General features: G+C 45.5%; 1 protein-coding gene across 3 annotated transcripts in view; it reads left to right on the plus strand.

The window, feature by feature from the left end:
• The first annotated feature begins 432 nt into the window (after nucleotides 1-432).
• Nucleotides 433-23,718, plus strand: part of LOC127003263 (uncharacterized) — a 63,823-nt gene continuing 40,537 nt past the window's right edge. For 2 of the 3 annotated variants that reach the window (XM_050869689.1, XM_050869691.1), the window contains exons 1-2: nucleotides 433-2,921; nucleotides 19,171-19,381. In XM_050869689.1, the coding sequence (XP_050725646.1) occupies nucleotides 2,133-2,921; nucleotides 19,171-19,381 (1,000 nt within the window). In that variant the 5' untranslated portion in view covers nucleotides 433-2,132. The remainder of the gene's footprint in view (nucleotides 2,922-19,170; nucleotides 19,382-23,718) is intronic. The other variant, XM_050869690.1, reaches the window with a different exon arrangement.

A 23,718-nucleotide genomic window follows, 5' to 3' on the forward strand; every position in this document is an offset into this window, starting at 1 on the left:
AAGTAAGGAGTTAATCGGATAAGTAAGCAGACAGGTGAACAGGTAATTAGGAGGGTAAACAAACAGACAGGTGTTAAGATAATAAGAAAGGCGAAGGTTGGAGCTGCTAAGGTCATGGTGGTGGAAGTGGTGGTGGTGGTGGTGGTGATGGTGGTGGTGGTGGTGGTGGTGATGGTGGTGGTGGTGGTGGTGGTGGTGAAGACGTGACCAGCTGTTTGGCACATTTGTCAGAGAGAGAGAGAGAGAGAGAGAGAGAGAGAGAGAGAGAGAGAGAGAGAGATAATAGTAGTTGTAGAGAGGGAAACGGAGGGAAAAAACGAGGGAGGAGGTAATTATTGAAGAGAGAGAGAGAGAGAGCAGGAAGAAGTTGGGTGCCAGTCTGCTAGCACCTGGTCCCCTAGTCACTCCTCCCCCCCTGCCCCGTCCCCCCCTACCCACTCATGCCCCGTGCCCTCCTACCCCCGCCCCACGTGCCCAGTTGGCTTCGTCGGCCCTTTTAGTGCATCCCCGACCTCTGCCTGGGCCCCACTGCCTCGCCGCGCCGCGCACACACACACACACACACACTCAGACATACTCGCACACACTCACGGCGGTAACGTTCCCTCCATATGGACAGTGGTTGTGTGTGTGTTCTCGTGTTCGTCTGTGATTATGTGCTTACGATGGATTACTTTCCTCGTTTTGCGTCCTCCTTCTCGTCATGCGTCAAACTGTTCCACATTTACGACTTTGTTCTCCACCTACGACAAACTTCTAAACATTGAATTGGTGAACGATCTCCCTCGCCTTCCGCTACGTTAAGAATGGTGGAGTTGATGATTAAGTTGGTGATGTTTTCTTAGTGCTTCTGTTGAATATTTAGTGTTTTCGGTGGTGCAGTGGAGGTGGTGTTTGTTCTGGTGTTGATAAGGCTTGCATCGGTGTGTTGTGACCCGTCTGTGGATTAACGGCTGTGAGGTCATGTGTTGCGATCCTTGACCTTCACGAAACACCGCCACCAGTTCGACTCTTCTCGCTACAACGCCGTGAAGGCCAAGAAGACTGCGGGGGCACCTGGCACCCACCACACACCTCCCCCAAAAGGCCACCTCACTGACTCACCCCGCACACCCTGCATATCCCTTTTCTCCCTCACCCCCTCCCTGCATATCCACCTCACCCTCATTCCCCCTGCATCTCCTTTCTTTCCCTCACCCTCATACATGTTCTCCTCTCCCTCTTTCTCCTACATATCCTCCTCTCCCTTTCTCTCCTACATATCCTCCTCTCCCTCTCTCTCCTACATATCCTCCTCTCCCTCTCTCTCTCCCTGCATTTCCTCTCTCCTCTCCTCCCTGCATTTCCACCTCCCTCCCTTCCCCCTCCCCGGGCCGACACACTTCGCGTCTGAACCCTCATTGTTGTAGTCTATTGGCGTGTGACTCCGACTCGTTGCCAACCCCTCACAGCCCATTGCTTCCCCCCCCCCTCCCCCCCTCACGCGCCACACCCCCAGCGCCAGCCACTGACCTCTGCCCCCCGTCACCCACGCCTCACCCACGCCTGCCTGTCCTCGCGTGTCAGGCTAGCACAGAAGGGCACTCAGGGCACAGTAGCTGGCACACCCACGCCCCGCCTATTGGGTTACATGGGGCTCGGTGGTACATGAAAAGGATACTTAGCATAGCCCAGAGGACACATCCACGCCTTACCAATCCTACGGGACTATATGGGGCTTACTAATACACGAAGAGGAGGTCAGGATACCCTAAAGAACACACCCACGCCTCTTCACCCCTGCAGGACCACATGGGGCTTGCTGACCACAAAGAGGAGGTCAGGATACCCTAAAGAACAAACCCACGCCTCTTCACCCCTGCAGGACTTCGAGGAGCTCACTAAAACACGAGAAGGATGCTCAGAACCCCCAACGAACAAACATAACATTGAATGACAAAAGAACACTGACCTAACTGGAAACAAACATCAAGAACACAGTAGACAAACGTAAGGTAATCCCACAACATCGCCAAGCCCAGACCCGCGGCGCTGGCCATGATGCAGGGCCTGTAGGATGGGCGGCGACCGTATCATCATTAGCAACAGCAGCAGGAGGCCGATGAGTGCCGCTGAGGGCGTGAAGCATCGATATGTGGTCTCGCTGGAATCCCCGAGAGTACTCCCTTATTCAATACTTGCGTGAGTGCGTTTGGGGGCTCGAACGCGTGGAGTCTCGGATCAACATGCTGCGCCATGCCTGGTCCACGCCCTGCATGTCCCTGGAGGGGGACGAGGCCGGGAGCCCTGAGGGTGCCATGACCCTGGGCGGCGACGGGCCTCGCAGCTGCCTGGTGCCGGACAGTGAAGACGAGGACTACCCGCCGGTTTGTCTCAGATACCCGTCCTCGCACCGCCTCAGCTGCATCCCTTCCATGGACGGCGATGACGATGACGACGACGACGACGACGACGACGACGACGGGACGATATACACCCGGTCCAGCAATGACAGCCGGAAGGAGTCGCAGGAGGAGGTGGTACAAGAGGAAACACCCACCGAGGACACGGGCGAGGAGCAGAACACCCCGCCGGACACACCTACCCCCAAGATGACACCCACAGGTTCCCCCAAGACCCACCTCGCTCCCCCCGCCCGCCCCGACGCCCCACCTGTCCCCATCCCTCCACCGCGGCGCCCAAGGGTTCTGTACAGGCACCGCAAGACATCAATGCCCATACCCATCCGCATCCCCGAGGACAGAGTCGCCAGCCAGCCCATGGGTTACCCCGCGGGCCTCACCATGGGCGTCCACCCCGTCCACTCCACCAGCCAGCCCACCCGATACTACTTCCCGCTTCCCCCCCCCCACTCCTCCGCCCACGCCCACCGCCCCCTAGCCTCGTCCGCACCTCACCCGCAGCGGCATCAGGTCAGGCAGGTGTGGGGAGCAGGTGTGTGTGTGTGTGTGTTCTAAGTCATTGACCACAGCTACTGATAAAAGCGTGATTCACGCTGACAAGTCCTCCTCGTAGATAAGTATTTTTCGTCACATTTAGTTTAAGAGAAGCAAGAGAACCTGAAGAGAAAGAGGACGAAGAAGTAACTCAGGGAAGGGGAAAGGGGAAGGAGGGAAGAGGGGGGGGGGGAGGATCTGAGGGAAAGAGGCAGTGGACTAAAACACGAAAATAAGTAAACAGTAATAAAAATAAACTTCAACATAATTTTGCCGCGTCAGTACTCAGGAATGTTTAGCGGAAGGAGGCAGGTGGTGGCCGACTGCCCCCTGTGTGTGTGTGGGGGGGGGGGGGGGGATTGCACTTGTGAGAGGAGGAAGATTGGAACAGGAAAGGATGAATAGGAAAGGAAGAGAGAGAGAGAGAGAGAGAGAGAGAGAGAGAGAGAGAGAGAGAGAGAGAGAGAGATGAATGAATTGAAAGATACATAAAGGAAAGGTTTGAAGGGCAAGGAAGAGAGGACAAGATGAAAAAGAGCAGGAGCAGGAGGATGCGGAAGAATTAAACTAAAACTTGCTCTCGCTCGTTCATTCTCGTCCTCAAAAAAACAAAATCCTGACGTCATTTTTAGATTCCACGTTTAATTTCGGAATATTTGGCTTTTTCCGCACGTGAGTCAATACAGCCTGCAGGTGCCTCTGTTTGGCTTTTAATGAATTTGTATTTTTTTTTAGGGTGGAAGATTTCTTTGTAACTCTTTGTTTTCTTGTTTATGTAAAAAAAACTCAAGTACTATTGCTGCTACTACTTCTACTACGACTATTTATGTTACTATATGACTAACTATTTTTTTTCTAACAGCAAAGGAAACAGTTCAAGGGCAAAAAAAAGAGAAAACAATAATGTAAAATGAAAAAAGCCTGCTACTCACTCCTCCTACTTACTGTCTTTTGCTGTGTTTTGCTATTTACTGTTTACCATTATTTTTACTACTATGTACTTAACCCTTCTACCATTACTATTGTTTTGTCTATATAGAGAAAGTTCAACTACTGTTTCCACTGATCCCACTATTGTTCGTCGCTATCTATGCACCTTTTAACCGTATTTGAATGTGGTGGTAGATCGAGGTTAATATTTGCATGTCCTTCCTGACGTCACGCTTTGGCACCTCTGTGGGTCGAACCAACTCGTCCCCGGCTACTCACTCCCTTGGGTCGACGTTCTCGTACACTCGACCACCGCGGCCAGCTATTATTACTACTGCCGATGACACTTTTACTACCGCTACTATTACTACTATTACTACTAATACAACAACAACAACCCCCCAACAACAACAATAACAATAATAACGTTTAGATATGGTGGTATTTATTTCCGTCCTGTATTGTTTTTTTCTCCTGTCACTCCACGAAACTATGACGTAAAGAATTCTTGTGGCAACACCGAAGATACGTCACACACACACACACACACACACACACACACACACACACACACACACACACACACACACACACACACACACACACACACACACACACACACACACACACACGTCCCCTTTGTTTGCCGTACATGAGAAGAAAATGTGTGCATGAGAGAGAGAGAGAGAGAGAGAGAGAGAGAGAGAGAGAGAATATTTGCAGGTGGAGATTAAAACTGAGAGAGGAACGAAAGAGGGATGATGGAGAGGGATTTAAGGATCAGAAGAACGAGGAGGAGGAGGAGGAGGAGGAGGAGGAGGAGTGTTGCGCATAAGGGAAAGAGATGAACAGGAGGGAATTTGGAGAAGATCGGGGAGAGGAAATTTAGAGCGATCATATACGTGGGATTTAAAAGAAGGGGAATATTAGGCCGGAGAAAAAAAGGAGAGGGATTTAAATGGAGAGCGGGGCGTAGATTTAAAGGGATCACTCTGAAAGGGTATTGGAGGGGAGCTGAAAAAGGGTTGACAGGTAGGAAAAGGGGATTGAAAGACAGGTAGAGATGAAAAGGTAATGAAACGGGATTGAAAAGTAGAAAAAGTTGAAGGAAAGGGAAAAAGATTAAGATGGAGAAGGAAAGGGATTAAAAATATAAGGAAATAGGGAATTAAAGGAAGGGAAAGTGATTGAAAGGGAATTGAAAAGGAGAGGAAAATTAATTAATAGGAGAGAATATAGGTTGAAACGTAGAAAAAGGGGGGGAAAACGGATTAAAGAGAGGGAAAGGGATGGGAAGGGAATGAAAGGGAAAGAAAAGGATTGAGAGGGATGGAAGGGGACTGAATGAAGGGATTGGAAGGGAGGGGAAGAGACTGAAAGAAAGGAAAAGGGATTGAAATGGACAGGAAAAGACAGAGAAAGAGGATTGAAAAAGAGGTATAGGGACAAGGAGAGACAAGGAAAGGGATCGAATTATAAGGGAAAAGACATCGAATACTTACGAAACAAAGAGATCCGATGCCAAGCGAAGAGGGATCGAATACTGAGGGAAAGGGGATCCAATACTAAGGGAAAGGGGATCCAATACTAAGGGAAAGGGGATTGAATACTAAGGGAAAGGGGATCCAATACTAAGGGAAAGGGGATCCAATACTAAGGGAAAGGGGATCCAATACTAAGGGAAAGGGGATCCAATACTAAGGGAAAGGGGATTACAGAGACGTCTCCCTCTCGTCATTCTCGGTTTATGTTTGGTGTTATTTCCGTCGAGCGGCCTCACCGACGCTTTACACGACGATATATGACTCTCTCTCTCTCTCTCTCTCTCTCTCTCTCTCTCTCTCTCTCTCTCTCTCTCTCTCTCTCTCTCTCTCTCTCTCTCTCTCTCTCTCTCTCCCAGACATGTTTTCTCGTTTCTCCTTTTCTTCTGTCTGTTGTTAACCTTCGAGAGAGAGAGAGAGAGAGAGAGAGAGAGAGGAATAAACAAACATGAAAAAAAGAAAAAAAGACAGGAAGCATTAAGTGTGAGACATATGAGAGAGAGAGAGAGAGAGAGAGAGAGATGGAGAGATGGGAATTAACTTTAGTCTCAAGTGAATGGGAGGAAGGACGGAGAGAAAGAAAGAAGGGCAAGAAAAAGGGAGAGAAAGGGAAAGTGAAGGAGGGAGAAGGACGGAGGGAAAGAAAGGAAGAACAAGAAAAGGAAGAGAAAGGGAAAGTGAAGGAGAGAGAAGGACGGAGGGAAAGAAAAAAGGGACAAGGACGGAGGGAAAGAAAGAAGGGAACGAAAAAGGGAGAGAAGGGAAGAGGAGGGAGGGAAAGAAGGGAAGAGGATAAAAGGGAGATAAAGGAAGATAAGAAAAAGGAAGAGAAAGGAAAAAGAGAGAGATAGAGAGAGAGAGTGAGAGTGAGAGAGAGAAGGGGGAGTTCATGGTATAGTTGGCACTCATCTCTCCCTTTTACCTTCCTCTCTGTACGATGTCGTCAGGAGGAGGAGGAGGAGGAGGAGGAGGAGGAGGAGGAGGAGGAGGAGGAGGAGGAGGAGAAGTCACAGTCAAAAATAAAATTGCATTCCTGATCCCATTGACTCATTTTGGAGAGAGAGAGAGAGAGAGAGAGAGAGAGAGAGAGAGAGAGAGAGAGAGAGAGAGGTGATTAAGATCGGGCCATCAAAGGTAACAGATCACGTGACTTTTTACCTGTCGTGAGCGCCGATCCGTGACGTCATGAGCCAGGTGTCAGGAGTGGTCACGTCAGGAGGGCAGGTGAGGGGGAAGGTCATGAGGCACGCGGGTACGAGGTCAGGAGGTCACAGAAAGGTTGATACAAATTGAGGACATTATGAGAGTTCGGTTTGATTTTAACTTCTGTATTTCATGTTTTCTTTCATTTCCTTCTCACCTTCATTCTTGCCTCTATATTCTTCTCTTTTCTTTGCTCACTTTTTATCTCTTTCCACTTTCCTCTCGTTCTCCTCTTATCCTTTTTCTTTCTTATAACCTTCCCTTTTTTATCTCCTTTTCTTCATTCTTATTGATCATTTACATTTTTCATCTCCTTTTTCTCTTTTCCTTCTTCCTTCGTTCTCCTTTTTTACATCTATCTTCTATTTTTTCCTTCTCTTCTCCGTTTGTTTCTGTTATCTCCTCCTTTCCTTCCTCATCTCCTTTTCCCCTTTCTATGTTTTTCTTTCTCTCTCTTCCCTTCCCTTCTTCCTCCTTTATTTCCTTCTCTTCCTCCTTTTCCTTAATTTTATTTTTCTTTGTTCCCTCTTTCTTTTCCCCTTGTTCTCTTTCCCTCTTCTTCCTACACTTTCCATCTTTCCACTCTACTTTGTTCATCCTTCCCTTTCCCTTCTTCCTCCCTTTCGGTCTTCTTCCCTTTCCCTCTCTTCCCCTTTCATCTTTTTTTTCCTATTCTTCCCTTTTCATTTTTCCTGCACTATTCTTTTCCTCTCATTTCCATCATTCTCTTCCCCTTTTCCTCTCCTATCCTCCCCCTCCTCTTCTTCCTATTCATTCAATATTCCACTCTTCCTCATTTATCCTCCACTTCTTCCCCTTCTTCTTCCTCTTCCCATATCATTCTTCCTCTCATATCCTCCTCCTCCTCCGCCTTCCTCCATCTCCTTCCTCCTTATCCCCTTACTTAAATTGCAGTTTAAGATTTTTTGCAAAGCTTTATTCGTATATTCAGACACCAATTAGAGAAGTTGGTCGTTATTTAATCTTTTCCCTGTGTGTCGTGATTAAGGAGACGAGGCAGTTCAACGCCCCGAGGAAAGATAAGAAGAATGGCCTTAAACAGTAGTGCTATTAAGGTGTAAGAAGAGGAAACAAAGAGAGGAGAGGAAGAGTAACATGTAAGCCTGAGAGAGGTAGTTTCATGTACCTTATGAATTACGGCGTTCTTTTTTTTGCAGTTATGGTTTTCAGTTCTACGTGGAGACTAAATATTCAATGCCAACCCAAAAATTCTGATCCTACAAAGATTACAGAAACCAAAGAATATCAAGGTAGTCAATGAGATAGTTTCAGACACCTTTTAAATTATGTTGATTCGGTCTTTGCATTTATAGTTTTTACCTCTTCGTCGGAAACAAATATTTAATGCTAACAAAAAAGATTCTGAGATTAAACAAAAAGGCAAATAAATAACGTCACGTGGTCCCGGAGATAGTTTCATGTACCACCACCACCACCACCACCACCACTTCTGTCATCACCAGTATCATGACCACCACCAATATCATCTCTACCGCTCTCTAGTTTATCCTTTATCCATTCTTCGTGACCATTTTCATCACCACCAACACCATCACCACCACCGTTATCATCCCCATCACCATCTAGTTTATTCATCACCTTATAGATAAATGTTGTTATGGTGTTTTGTGTTGATAGTCTTTACGTTGGAACCAAGTATTCTGTGTCAACAAAAAATGTTCTTATCCTACAAGATTAAAGGAAAAAAGATAATATCACTTTTGGCCTTGAGATAGTTTCACAGACCTTGTAAATCACATTCTTAGTCTTTAAACTTTTTTTTTTACTTTACATTGAACTTTAAAACAAAAATCCATCAGATCTCATATGCATTTGTGGCCTATAAACCAACAAACTAAACATTAACTCGTGCAGAAGGTCAGATAAGGTCACTAGGTCATCTTAAAAGGTCACAAAAGTCATTAGGTCATCTTAGGTTAAAGAGAAGAGGTCATTAAGGTTCCTGGGTCGTCTTAGAGAGGTCCCAAGCTCATCTCAGGTCGAAGAGTTAAGGTCATCGGTGTTATTACGTCATCTTAGGTCAGGTCAAGGTCAATGGGTCATGCTAGGTCAGAGGAAGGGTGTAGCGAGGACGAAGTCAGGTTAGGTTAAGATTAAGGGGGAGTTGAAGGGGGGTGAAGGGAGACATGAAAGGGGTTGATTAGGTCACGAAAGGAGAGAAAGGGAAGGGGAGGGAGATAGGTAAGAGAAGGAAGGAAAAATAGGATAAAGCAGGGGAGGAGAAAGAAATGAAGGGAGGGGATGAAGAGGGAGAAGAGGAGGTCGGAAAGTAAGGGAAGAGAAAAGGAGGAGGATAGGGAGGAAAATGAATAGAATGGAAAGAGGAAAGGGGAGAAAAGAGGGAAAGAGGATGTTGCTAGGTTAGTAGACAGAATAAACGAAGAGGGAAAAGAAGAAGTTGAGAAAATGTAAGTGAGGAGAAAGGAGTAAGAGAGAAGGGTATGGAATGGAAGACAGAGGGACGGAAAAGATGAGGCAGGGAGGGAAAAAAAAATAAAGAAAGTGAGGGAGAACGAGGAAGGAGGAGAGGAAGGGGACGGGGAGGAAGGAAGGAAAAGCAGAGGAAGTGGAGTTAAGGAAGATAAATGTGGAAGGACTGGAAGAAATTTTTGGGGAAGACTTGATTATAGAAAAGAGAGACAGGAAACAGGAAGAGGAGGAGGAGAAGGAGGAAGAGGAGGAGGAGGAGGAGGAGGAGGAGACGACGACAAGTATAAGAAGTATAAGTTGATTTTCTTCCTCTTCCTTCGTTTATTCCCTCCTTCCTCCATCCTTCTTTCCCTTCCTTTCCTACTAATCTTCATTTTCACATCCTTCCTTTCCTCCTTCCTTCTTCTCCGTCTCTCTCCCTCCCTCTCTTCCTTCCTCAATTTTTATCTCCAACACACACACACACACACACACACACACACGCACGCTGGGTACTTTCTCCTCCTCCCCGCCCCCCCTCCGGCAGTGCCCGCAGCAGGAGCGTGGGACCTTGAAGGGGCTGAAGGGAAGTGTCAAGGGTGACCACATGCCTGAAGGGACTACATGGAGGGGGGGAGGGAAGGGGAGGGGTAGGAAGGGGCATGGGGGAGAGGATAGAAAAGAAGTGTGTCGGTGAGTGAAGGATATGAGGAAAGGGTAGAAGATTGGGAAAAGGAAAGAAGGGGATGGGGAATGAAGGGGCGGGGAGAGAGGGGGAAGGGGGAAGGAAGGGGCATGGAGGGAGAGAATAGAGGAGGAAGAGAAGTGTGTGGGGGAGTGAAGGATGTGAGGTGAGGGTAGAAGATTGGGGAAGGGAAAGAAGGGGATGGGGAATGAAGGGACGTGGAGAGAGGAGGAAGGGGGAAGGAAGGGGCAATAGTGGGGAGGGGCAGAGGGAGGAGGAGGGTGAAACGAAGTAGAGAATGTAAGGAAAGGGAGATTAAAGAAGGGGAAGAAAAGGTAAGAAGGAGATGGGGAGAGAAAGGTAGGGATGTTGAAGAAGGGGAAGAAGGGATGCAAGGAAAAGGGAAAGAATAGGTTAAAAAAGTGATGGGAAATGAAGAGGAGAAAGAGATAGGGATGGGGTGTGATAGGAGGGAAGGGGAAGTGAAGAGGAAGAATGGGAAGGAAGTGCAGTGCCAAGGAGGGAAGGGGAAGAAGTTGGGGAAGGGTGGGGAGGAAGAGGAAGAGGAAGGGGAGGAGTGGGGAGAAGTGGGGAAGGGGCAGATGTTGTAATGGGCGGTTAAGGGGGTGGGTGGGTGTTCTAGATATTCCCCTCCCCTCCCACTCCCCAACCACGATGAGTCACCTCCCTTTCTCTCCCCCTCCCCCCCTTCCCCCTCTCTCTTGACCTCAGTACTTAAATCAGGGAGAGGGGGGAGGGGGGAGGGAAGGGGGAGGGGGAGTAGGGTAAGAATGCGAGAGAGAGAGAGAGAGCATGCAAAAAAAAAACATTCGGACTTATTACAAGATTGCCTACTGTGTGATAAACTTATTCTCCAGCCAAAGTACGAACAAATTATACCACATGCTATACGTACGCGCGGGTTCCTTCGGTTCATCCCTGACGCAACGAGGTGACGATCAATGTGATTCTTGAAGGAGTTAATCGTTTCCGCACTAACTATTTCTGCAGGAAGTTTGTCGCAGTGGCGGATGACGATGATCGCGAAATAACTCCTGCCGATATCCGTACTGCATCTCCTTAATGTTTGTTCTGTATCGTGTGAAGAGAAAGAAGGGAGAGGGAAAGGAAAGCGGAGAGAGAGAGAGAGAGAGAGAGAGAGAGACGTGACACTGCAAAAATTTGGCAATGCACCAATTTTTTTATTCTCTCTCTCTCTCTCTCTCTCTCACACACACACACACACACACACACACACACACACACACACACACACACACACACACACACACACACACACACACACACACACACACACACAAACAAACAAACAAACATATATTACTTCAACTTGTACACAATCAACACCACCACCACCACCACCATCATCATCATCATCATCATCATCATCATCATCATCATCACCACCAGAAAAGGAAGTATTTAGGTGATATTGAGGGTGGTGTTTGTTTGTTTGTTTGTGTGCCATGAGTCAGTGGGTGGGTGAGACAGTCCCCTCTTCCATACACCCCCTACCCCACTCCCCTTCCCCCTCCTACCCCCTCCCCCCTCCCCCCTACCATTAAGTCACTCTCAAGGCTGACTGATTTCGTGTCTCAAGGTCAGGTGTTGGCCCAGGCACTGCTCTCTTTATCTCCCTCCTCCTCCTCCTCCTCCTCCTCCTCCTCCTCCTCCTCCTTGTCCGACTACGACGCTTCTTCATGCTCGATTATTATCTCGTTCTTTTTTTTTCTTCTCTTTTTTTGTTTAGATTTTTTATTCTGGTGTTTTTCCCATCCGCTTCCTCCTCCACTTCTTTTTTTACTTTTTTTCTCTTATTGTTTCTTCCTCTTCTCCTTCTCTTTTCCCTCCTCCTCCTCCTTCGCTTTCTCCTCCTCTATAATCATCATATTCATGTTCCCTGTTGTTTCTTGTGCTTGTTAATTTTGTTATCATGATCATTATCTTCTCTTGTTTCTTTTCTTCATCTTCTTCTTCTTCTTCTTTTTCTTCTTCTTCTTCTTATTATTATTATTATTCTTATTCTTATTCTTATTCTTATTATTATTCTTATTCTTATTCTTATTATTGTTATTATTATTATTATTATTATTATTATTTATCTCCTCCTCCTTCTCCTCCTCCTCCTCTCTTGCACTATTATATTTCCTCTTCCTTCTTCGCACTTCGAATCTAATGAGAGATCCACACTCACACCTTAGCTATGTACACACACACACACACACACACACACACACACACACACACACACACACACACACACACACACACACACACACAATTAACTGGCTCCTTTTCGTCCTTTGGCTGAGATGATGACACTCTAATGACCCTCACCCTCCTCCTCCTCCTCCTCCTCCTCCTCCTCTCTTCATGTCATCATCATTTTCTCATCCTGTTATCTACATCTTGTTCTGTGCATGATATTTTTTTTTTGTTCATCTCTCATCTTTTATTCTTCTCTTTTTCCATTTTCCCCTCATCTTCCTGTTTCTTCTTTCTCTCTCTTCCTTTTCTTCCTCTTTCTTTCCCTTTTCTCATCTTAGTTTCTGCTTTGCCTCCTGATTTCTTTGTTTACTAATCTTATGCTGTCTATTTTTTCTTTTCGTTTTCTTGTTCTTTTTTCTTGTTTTTGTTCTTCTCTCTCTTCTTTCTCATCTCTATACTGAGGTCAGCTTTATTCTTTCATTATTTCTGTCTCCGTTCTTGCAATCTTCCGCTTTCCCTTCTTCCTCGTCTTCTTCCTCCTCGTTCTCGTTCTCCTCTTCCTCCTCCTCCTTTTCCTCCTCCTCCTTCTCCTTCTCCCCCTCCTTCTCCTCCTTCATCAGTATCAGGCTCGTAATGTCATAATGGCTGACAGTGACATGAGAGGAGTAGGAGGAGGAGGAGGAGGAGGAGGAGGAGGAGGAGGTGAAGCATAGGTAATTGGAGGTAAAGTTTCGATATCGGAGTAGAGTTTCCTCCCTTCCCTCCCTCTCCTCCCTTACTGCACTTTCTCCTCTCCCTTTCCTTTCCCTTCGTTTCTGTTTCCTCCTTTTCTCTTTTCCTTCTTCCTTCCCCTTATGTTTCCCCCTGTTTTCCTTTTTTTCTTCTTTTCTTTGTAAATTCGAAATGAAGGAAAAAGAGGCATACCGTTTGAGTGTTTGTTTTGTTTGTTTGTGTGTTTGCCAGTGTGTGTGTGTGTGTGTGTGTGTGTGTGTGTGTGTGTGTGTGTGTGTGTGTGTGTGTGAGTGTGTTGGCAAAGGATTTAAATCTCTCTCTCTCTCTCTCTCTCTCTCTCTCTCTCTCTCTCTCTCTCTCTCTCTCTCTCTCTCTCTCTCTCTCTCTCTCTCTCTCTGTCTCTCTCTCTCTCTCTCTCTCTTCTTCCCTCTGCCCTCGTCTTCTTCATTCCCTCCTCTCCACTATTTTTTTTTTCTTACATATTTTACTTTTCCTGTCTCCCCTTTTCTCTCTTTCCTTGTCCATCTCTTTTTGTTCCTCCTCCTCCCTCTTTCTTCTCTTCTTGCTAAGCTCTCCATATCTTTCTCCCTTCTTCCGTATCCTTATTCCTAGTTCCAAAGTGCTTATCTCCTTATCTCTTTCTGTTCTTATTCTGTCTTCCTTTTTTTCCCTCTTCCTCTATCTCCCCTTTCCTGTCTCTCTTTCCTCTCTTTTCGTGTTATCTCCCTTTCATTTCCTGTCTCATTCATTCTTTTCGTTCTTCTCTTTTCTTCTCTATCTCCCATTTACTCTCCATGTCTCATCATCCTATTCCTCTTTCCCTTTTTTCCTTGTCAATCTCTTCACCATTTTCTCTCTCCCTTCTTCCGTCTCAATATTCCTATCTTCTTTTCCGTCTCTTCTTCTTCCCATTCCTCTCTTCCCCGTCCATCTCTTCACTTTACCTTTTTTTTTCCTTCGTTCTCATTCCTCTCTTTCTGTCTATCTCTCCATCCCTCTCTGTCTCTCCCCGTCCTTATTCCTCTTTTCCTGTCCACCTCCCCGTCATTATTCCTTCCTTTCCTCGTCCATTCTATCATTATCTGTCCCTCTTCTTATTCTTCTCCTCCTGTCAATCTCCTTATCACTTTCTGTCTCTCCCCGTCCGTATTCCTGTCTCCCTGTCCATTTCTGTAACTTCTCTTTCAGTCCTCCCCTGCCTTTCCCTTCCTGTCCCTTCTCTTTTCTTCCCTCCCCCTCTTCTCATTCTTCTCCTCCTGTCAATCTCCTTATCTTCTGTCTCTCCCCGTCCGTATTCCTGTCTCTCTGTCCCTCTCTAACTTCTCTTTCAGTCTTCCCCTGCCTTTCCCTTCCTGCCCCTTCCCTCCCCCTCCCCCTCCCCTCCCATTCCCCCGCGCCCCCTAGTGTCCGGGGCGAGCAATCAATAGCCAAACTCGTGTTATTGAGCTCCTAAGGATGACCAACCACCGAGCAACAGTTATCCTGCCTCCCTCTCGCCCCTCTCTCCCCCTCTAAGCACCCCTCTCTTACCCTCGCCCCCCTCCTCTCCTCCCCTCTCACCATCACCCCTCTCTTCCCATTTTGTTATTTTTTTATCTTCTTTTTCCAGTGTCTTAATTTCCGCTTTCTGTCCCCTCTCACATCCCCTCTCTGTTGCCTTTCTTTTCCTTTCTCATCTCCCCTTCTCATCACCCTTCTCGCTTTCCATCCTCAGTTTCTCTCCTATCTCCTTTTCCATTGCTGTCCCCTTCTCATCACCCTTCTCACCTTCCATCCTCAGTTTCTCTCCTATCTCCTTTTCCATTGTTGTCATATCCTCTCTCTGTCCCCTCTCACCCCTCTCATTTCCCTCTCTGTTCTTTTTCTCTTCCCTTCTCATCACCCTTCTCACCTTACATCCTCAGTTTCTCTCATATCTCCTTTTCCATTGTTGTCATATCCCCTCTCTGTTCCCTCTCACCCCTCTCATCCCTCTCTGTTCCCTTTCACCTGCCCACTCACCACCCCTCTCATTTCTCATTTTCTGTATCTTTCTTTTCTCCTCTTCCAGCGTCCTCAAATTCCCTCTCCGTCTCCTCTCACCTCCCTCTCACTACCCCTCTCGCTTCCCTTTCTCAGTTCCTCTCTTATCTTCTTTTCCAGCGTCTTCTAATCCTCTCTTAACCCATTCTTAGTCTTCCTTCATCCTCCCCTTTTTTTAATATCATTTTAGTGTTTGTAGGTCCTCTCTTCCTCCTTCCTTCCCTCTCAGTTTCCCTCTTTTCCTCAGTTCTCTTTCAACTTACTCTCTGTTCCCTCTTCTTTTCCCTCTCAGCTTCCCTCTTCACTCCTCTCATAGCTTCCCTTTCATTTCCCTGTCAACTTCAATCTCCGTTTTCCTTCTTACTTCCCTCTCGGTTTCTTCCTTTTTCCTTCTCTCCACTCCATATTTCCTTCTCTTCTCCATCTCCCTATCTCGTTCTGTCCTTCATCAGTTCCCTCTCCACCCACTCCTTGCTTCCCTCTCACTCCCCTCTCAGTTTCATACTTTTTTCCCCTTCCCTTCCTTCCTTCCTTTCATTTCTCATCTTTTTCCATTTCAATTTCCTCTCAATCCACAGGCAGAGAGAGAGAGAGAGAGAGAGAGAGAGAGAGAGAGAGAGAGAGAGAGAGAGAGAGAGAGAGAGAGAGAGAGATAGAGACAGACGAACAGAGACAGAGACGAGCAGAGAGAGAGAGAGAGAGAGAGAGAGAGAGAGAGAGAGAGAGAGAGAGAGAGAGAGAGAGAGAGAGAGAGAGAGAGAGAGAGAGAGAGAGAGGCAGGCTAAACTGTGGTAATATCCGCAGTAAACTTGGCAATTTTACACGAAAAAGAAGGCAATTTTACACGAAAAAGAAAAGAAAATGAACACGAACTCCCCGACTGTAGTATTTTGGAGTCTGAGTTAATTACAAGATATTTTTGGTGCATTCCTAAACTAGTGGACTTAGCTAACGAGTCCTTGGAAGCAGGAACGAAAAGGAATGGAAAGCAGAGGTGGGAATAGAACACAAGAAGGAAGGTGGATGAGGAGAATGATATTGATAAGGAAGAGTAAATGATATAGAGAAACGTTGAACTGGGAATAAGACACGAGAAGAAAGTGGGTGAAGAGAAATAGTTTGATAATGAAGAGTAGAGGGAGATAGAGAGAAATATAAAGGTGGGAATAGAACACAAGAAGATGGATGAAGAGAAAAAAGCTTGATAAAGAAGAATAGATGAGGATAGAGAAAAACGTGGATAAAGCAATAAAAAGAAGTGAAAGGTATTTAAGATGACAAGAACAGGAGAGAGAACAGAATAATAGGGAAAGAAGGATAAAGGATATGAAAAAATGATAATCAAAACTAAAGAAGAGACAAATAATGATAAAAGAAGAAAAAAAAACATAGAAAGGTTAGCTAGACATGAGAAAGATGGGTGAAAGGCAGAAAGAGATAAGGAGGAAGAAAGAGAAGGAAAATGATAAGAGAAAGAGTGATATAGAGACGATAGATCCACATGTAGATGAAAGAAGAGCTGTAAAGATAAAAGGAGGGAGAAGAATGATGGGCATGATGATTGAAGATAAAGATAAATAAGACGTGATGGGAAGAGAAGAAAAGACAAAGACAAAGATTACGAACGAGAGAGAGAGAGAGGAGAGAGAGAGAGAGAGAGAGAGAGAGAGAGAGAGAGAGAGAGAGAGAGAGAGAGAGAGAGAGAGAGAGAGAGAGAGATGTTAAAGAGCTTGCGAGAGGATGACAAAGATTAAGCAAATGGAGCGGGGAATCTAATCGGAAGATGAAAGAACACGGAGAGGGGATGAAGAGATGAATAAACATAGGATAAAGGAAGGAGAGAAGATAGCTAAAAAAATACAAGAGGATTGAATATATGAACGTTGAGTATTTAGTAAAGGTAGAGGTGATGGTGGTGGTGTTGATGATGGTAGTGGTGGTGGTGATGGTGGTGGTGGTGGTGATGTAGGTAGGTGGTGTTGGTGACAGTGATGGTATGTGTAGGTGGTGATGGTGATGGTGAAGATGAGTGACATGTTAGGTGGGTCAGAAGTGTCATGTGTGTATAGGTGACTAATTAGTATCACAGGTAAAGGTGTCGAGCCAGGACAGGTGTGTGTGTGTGTGTGTGTGTGTGTGTGTGTGTGTGTGTGTGTGTGTGTGTGTGTGTGAGAGTGCATGTGTCAGGTGCTTAATTAATGCAGTGTCATACAGGTATACGTGTTATTTAGGCTAAGAGGTACTTGTGACGTGTGTGTGTGTGTGTGTGTGTGTGTGTGTGTGTGTGTGTGTGTGTGTGTGTGCGTGTGTGTATTGCTCGTGCTTGGCTTGGACAGATGGAAATTGGATGTCGGTACAGAGCAGCGAGACAGGTACGAAATATCAAATTAACGAGAAGCAGGTGTTCAGGAAAGGCAATTACTTATAAGACACAGGTATAGTGTTGGCGCAAGTGGGGGGGGACAATGTACCAAAAGACAGGTGTGAAGGAAAGGGTACAGAATTATTCCGTATTGAGGCAGGTGATAATAATTGGTTTCCTATGCTAACAAGGGTAAATAAAACTGCTATATAAACTTCTGCGCCTTGTTTTTCTGCCTCTCGCTCTTCAAAACGTGACTTAAATATCCGCAGAACCAGGTGTCGAAACTAAACCTATATTCTTAACCATGTCGAGGCTTACACACTCACACATTTGTTAAGGCTTTCGTAGAGGTTATCGGGTATTTCCTTGTTTAGTTTGAATAGACAAGTGAGGGATAAAGAGAAGGAAAGAGAAAGCGAATGATAAGAGAGTGAAGTTTGACAGGCACACATAAAACTGCAAGAAGAGCTGACAGATAATTGGAAGGAAAATAATGAAGTCAAAGATGATTAAGAAGAAAGATAAATAAGGCTTCTGCACCATGATCTTGAAAAAACACCCATTAGAACCTGACTAGTTTCCTTTATGGCATTTTGAAATATTTGTTTTGAGAGCCGAATGTGTGTGAGATTGCGGACCAGCTATATCGAAAACCTCAAATGTTAAACCTCTATCAACGCCACATGCCTTTCTACTTCACCATCACCACCATCACCATCCACGCCAGCACTCCCTCGCTCCACACACAAAAGAACTAAAAGAGTCGCATTATAAGACATTTCGCCGCCCAAGAACACATATTTGACAAGGCTTTCGTGGGAGTTGTGGGCATTTCCAGTAGTAGTTTTATGACCCTGGTAGTAGTGTGACCCTTCTTCTGTACCGTGAACCTCAAGAACCACTCATTAGAACCCGACTGATCCCCTCATTGACCTTTATAAATAACTGATGTGAGAAACGAAGGTGTGTTATGATACCGACCATAATCCCTTAAGCCGATGTACGGTTGTGGCTTGTTGGGGAACGTCTCTCTACTTCACCCCTCCACCTCACATCTCCAAAACCATCTTCGTAGTCTTCCATAACCACCTTCCCTTAACCATCTTTTTAGTGTTCCGTCTCCCCAACCTCACAATCATAACCATCTTCCCATAATCATTTTCCTAGTCTTCCCATATCAAACTTCCAAGTCTTACCATATGTCTTTCCTTAACCATCTTCCCTATCTTCCCTTTTAAGAATATGGTTTCTCTAGTCCTGCAGCTCCGTTTCCGTCCATTTCATCATATTACAAAATTTATTTACCTATAAACTCATTTTTCAAGGCACTTAACCCTCACCATTCTCCCATTTGAAATATGGGGATTTTCCTCTTGCCTTGCTCCAACCCTTAAATATTTTTTCCCATCGTCTAGATTCCTCCATTCCTTTACCCTTATAACCATTCCCAAGGTACTGACTCTTGCTTTCTTCTCCTTCACAGCTGGAGTATGGGTTAGACTCGTTGTTTTTTTCTCTGTACTGTTTCCTAATATTTCAACTATCTGTTCATATCTGTCTATCAATTTCTTAAACTGTAAACAAACTTCTTACCTTCCTCACGTCTGTATTTATCATCTCTCCAAATTCCTTCACCCGTCAACAACTTCTTACACCACTTCTTATCACCTCCAAGCAACTTCTAAAAGCACCAACCTCCCTCTTCTTAAATACTTCTCACGCCACTTCTTATCCTCCCCGAGCAACTCCCCAGTGCACTAACCCTTCCCTTCTCCCCACAGCTGAAGTATGGATCTTTCGGGTTGGGGAGACCTATCTGCCTCAATCTCTATCAGTTCTATCGATGTCTATCTATCAATTTCTTCAACGGTAAACCACTTCATATTAATCCATAGCAATTCCCCAGACCCTAGCTCTCCCCTTCTCCTCACAGCTGGAGAACACTTTATCTACTTCCATCTATCTATCCATTCTTCTGTCTATCTGTATATATTAATTCCTTCCACGGTACACCACCTCTTATTTATCCATAGCAATTCTCCAGGCACTAACCCTCCCCTTCTTTCCTCCCCACAGCTGGAGTATGGCTCGGGCGGGCTGGGGACGCCGCTCTCCCCCACCGTGCGTCGCTCCGTCGATGAGTCTGCCCTCTGGAGGCGGCGCACGGGGGCCTATGCGAGCACCCCCTTCAGGCAGGCGTCGACGGAGGAGGTGCGGCGACGGAGGGAGAGCCTGGCCGCCATGTCCCCCCACCACCGCTCCACCAGCACCCTCCACCACCCCGCAGGTTAGTGGTGTTGGGTTGTTTGAGGTTGGAGTCGTGGTTTGGGTTGTGGGGTTTGGGGTTTGGGAGTGTAAGTTGTTGGGGCTAAGAGAGTTTTGGTTGTTGAGTTGAAGTCATTTGGGATTGTGGAGGTTGGGGGGAGGAGGTTGGGGGCTGTGGTTGTGGTGTTGAGGTAGTTTTGATTGGGGGTGTTGTGGGGGTTCGAGTAGTTTAGGTTGTGGGGGTTGTGAAGGATGAGGGTTTGAGAGGGTCTGGGTTGTCTGGGCTGGGGGGTTGTATTTCTTTGGGTTGTGGGTGTTGTGGGAAGTTAGAGGTTGAGGGTATTCTGGTGTTGAAGAAGTTAGGGTTGCCTGGGTTGTGCAGGTTGAAGTGATTGGGGTTGGATAAGTGGGGGTTATGGGGGGATGTGTTGAGGCTGTTGTGGGGTTGAGAAAGTTTGGGCTGCCTGGATTGGGGCTTCGGGAAGTTGGTGGTAGACTTTGCGTTGAGGGAATTGAAACTGGGGGGGGGGGGGGTTGCGGAGCGGCTGGTTTTGGCTCCTGTTCTTTAAAGGATGATTAAGAGGACAGGAATTAGGATTGATGGTGTTCCTGGTGCGTCTGGTCGCCAATTTTTATCTTTTATCAGGGTCGGACTGTAGCGCTGGTAGGTTGTCATAATGGCGCTCTGTTGGTCGGCTCCAGTCCGTTAGTGGCGCAGGGGAGTAGTTTATAGTGGCGACATTCTTGCTTGACTCATGCTGTCCCCCGGAGCTACACTTGATCCTCCTTAGAGAGTGTCACCCAGAGTCCGGGTTGAAAGGTGGTCATCAGGGCAGCATGCAGGTAGTCTTAGACCACTCGGCGATGACTGGAAATTGTCGCGGGCGGGACTTGAACCACGGCCCTCCAGGATACCGCCCCCGCATCTACATTCATCATCCCTTCAATGACATGATCTCCCCAACAAGTTCCCCTCGGTTCTGTGGTATGGGTTGTTGGTGGGGGGAGGGGGGGGAGGATGGGGAGTGGGAGGGTTAAAGGTTTTCTAGCTATTCTACATATTCTATCTGTCTATCAATTTTACCTCATATCAATCTATTCTATTCTATATTCGATCGCTGGTATCTACTCTGTCCATAAATTAGGAAAAAAAGGAATGGAAGGAAAAGAAGAGAAGGAAGCAAGAGACAAAAAAACAGAGCAGATGAATATAGAGGAAAGGAAGAGAGGAGAGGAGAATCAATCTATCATTCCCCGAAACAACTCTCCACCCCTTAGGTAATTTGGGTTATTGTTGTAAGGGGATTGTGGGGAAGTGGAGGTTATTGAGAGGTTTGGTTAATGGTAATGGGTAAGGTTGTTCCCATTTCTTTCCCCCCACCCCCCCGTCACCCTTCAGATTATAATGGTGGGGGGTGGAGTATAGTATAATGATGATGATGATAATAATAATAATAATAATAACAATAATAACAACAATACTGCTACTACTACTACTACTACTACTACTACTACTAATAATAATAATAATAATAATAATAATAATAATAATAATAATAATGATAATAGGGCAAAAACAAATAACCTCATCCAGAAGAGGCCGAAAAATTAATTCCCAACTTTTTTCCTGGCAATTTCCGGGTCTCTGTGATTACTTCTCTCGCCTTCCTCCTCCTCCTCCTCCTCCTCCTCCTCCTCCTCCTTTCCACTTTGTTCTCGCCTCCTTCCTTCTTCTCTCAGTTCTCTCTTTCACTATTCTTCTTTACTTCCTATGCTTTCCTTTACCTCCTTCTTTCCTTTCCTTTCGCTTATTCCTCATTCTATCTTACTTTGACGTCTTTATTCATCTCTTCTTTCTTTTCCTCCTCCTCTTCCTTGTCTTCCCTTTCCTCCTCCTCCTCCTCTCTTCCTTTCCTCTATATTCACCTGTTCTGTTTTTTTTCTGTCTTTCTCTTCCTTCTCTTCTTTTCCTTCTATTCCTTTTTTTCCTAATTTATCTCTACCTCCTTTACCCTTTCCTTCCTAATGTTTTTTTTTCAAGCATATACCCTATTCTTTTCTCTTCCTTCCTCCTCTTCCTCTTTTTCCTTTCCTCTTTACTCCCTTTATTTTTTCCTACATATTTCTATAGCTTTTGTCTCATCCGTTTCTCTTCCTTTATCATCTTTCTCCTTCCCCCTTCCCTCTTCATATATTTTTAGGTTTTGTCTCCATTTTTCTCTCTTTCTCCCTCCTCCTTTTTTATCCTCTCCCCTTCACTCCCCTCAGTTCTTTTTTTTTAGCATTTGTTTCCTCCGTTTTTCTCCCTTCCTTTCTCCTTCTCTTTTTCCCCCCCATTTATCTCCGTCCAGTTTTTTCCTCCATCTTTTTTTATTACATTTGTCTTCTCCGTTTTTTCTCCTTTCCTTTGTCCCTCGTTTTTTCCTTCCTCCTTCGCCCCTTTCTTATTTTTATAGTCTTTTTCTCCTCCGTATATCTCCCGTTCTTTCTCCTTCGGTTTCTCCTCCCCCTTCACTCCCTTCAGTTGTTTTTCCCTACATGTTTTTTATATCATGTCTACTTTTTCCCGCCTCCTTCCCTGTCCCGGTGGTGCTGCGGCTAACGAGAGGAAGGCTTGCTATGTACGTGATCGCTGATGCCGGGGAGGATTTCTTCAGTTGCTGCTAATAATATAATGAGCGTTGAAGTGCCGGCCAAGACGATCACTCCGCTAGGCCGCGTTTGGGCAGCGATTTTAGTATTATTTTCTTTTTTCTTCTTCTTCTTCTTCTTTTCTTCTTCTTCTTCTTCTTCTTCTTTTTCTTTTTCTTTTTCTTTTCCTTTTTCTTTTTCTTTTTCTTATTCTTATTACTAGATCCATGAAAGAGCCTCCAAGGAAAACAAGAAGAATGATGCAGACCCAAGCAGACCCCTCGATGAACAGACTAAGATGTAAGAAACAAGAGACAGTGACAGTAGATTGAGAAGAGTAAAAAGAGGGAGTGGGGTTAAAAAACAACACCCAGTGAGCCAACAGGTGGGTGTGGACATTTGCTCTAAATTTATCAATGTGAGCAATTGAAACGTTCTCATTTGCAAGTAAAATCTACAGTTAGGTCAAATTAGGGATAAATGAACGGGAACACTGATTAGTTGCGCAAATAAATGGAAGAACATGCTCATTGAATTGTAAATTATGGCGCGTACGGTGAATAGGCTGAAATCGAGGACGAGGGTGCTCATTATTATCAACTATCATGAAGGCAAGGTCAAAGCACAACCCTGCGGCAATGACAAAGTTTCGTGTTGAGGTTAGGTAGTAGGAACTTTATTGAGCTAGTACTTGCCATGTGAGGAAAGACTTTAAACACTTGAGCTTGCATTCTCTAGAGAGGCGAAAAGGGCGAGGAGACTTGTTTAATGAGGGAGATGTTAGTAAGGTCCTGATGGTAAGAGAACCGGGTAGGACACGTATAGTAATGGGTTTAAGTTGGATAAATTCAGATTCAACAAGGACATGGCAAGATTTGGTTCACCATTAGAGTGGTAGATGAGTGGAACAGGCTTGGCAGTCATGTTGTGAGTGCCAGTGCGATAGACACATTAAAGAATAGATTAGATGAATTTATGGATAGTGATTTTAGGTGGAGTTAGGTTTACTGGAGCTGCCTTGCACAAGCCTACGGGCCTCCTGCAGACTCCTTATCTTCTTATGTTCGTCCTTTTCTTTTTCTCCCCTACTTCCTCCTCTTCTGTATTATTTCTCTTTTTTTTCCTTGTCATTTTCTCATTCCCATTTATCTTTTTTTTCTTTGTCTTTTTATTTCCTCCTCCTCCTCCTCCTTCTCCTCCTCCTCCTCCTCCACCTTCACTTCTCAAAGTTCTTCCTTTCCTTCGTTTGCTTCTCGTTTGTCTTCCTTTGCGATTAGTATTTTCTTTCCCTTTTTTCTTGCCTCTTTTTCAATTTCTTCTTTCCTTATTTTCTACTCGTCCTTCCCCTCCTTTTTTTTCCTTCCTTATTTTCTCCCCTTTTCCATTCTTCCTCTTCTCCCTCCACCCTGCTTTCCTCATTTGCTTCTCTCTTTCTTTCCTTTTTTGTCTTCTTTTCCTTCTCCAGTCTTCTTTTCACCTCATTCTTTATTTGTTTGGCATTTTTCCTTCTTTTTTCTCGTTTCTTCGCCCAGGCTTTTCTATGTAGTCCATGTTTCCTTCTTAGCACCCAGTTCTCATGATTTCCATTTTACTTCCTCTCTTCTTGTCTCACCTCTCCCTCTTTCTTCGCCTCCTTCCCTCTTCCTCTTCATTCTTCCTCTCCTCCTTTTCATGGTGTCTTCCTTCACCTCTCCTGTCTTCGCTTCCTTCTTTCTTCCTCTTCCTTTT

This window comes from Eriocheir sinensis, chromosome 25 (assembly GCF_024679095.1).
Source record: "Eriocheir sinensis breed Jianghai 21 chromosome 25, ASM2467909v1, whole genome shotgun sequence".
NCBI lineage: Eukaryota > Metazoa > Arthropoda > Malacostraca > Decapoda > Varunidae > Eriocheir > Eriocheir sinensis.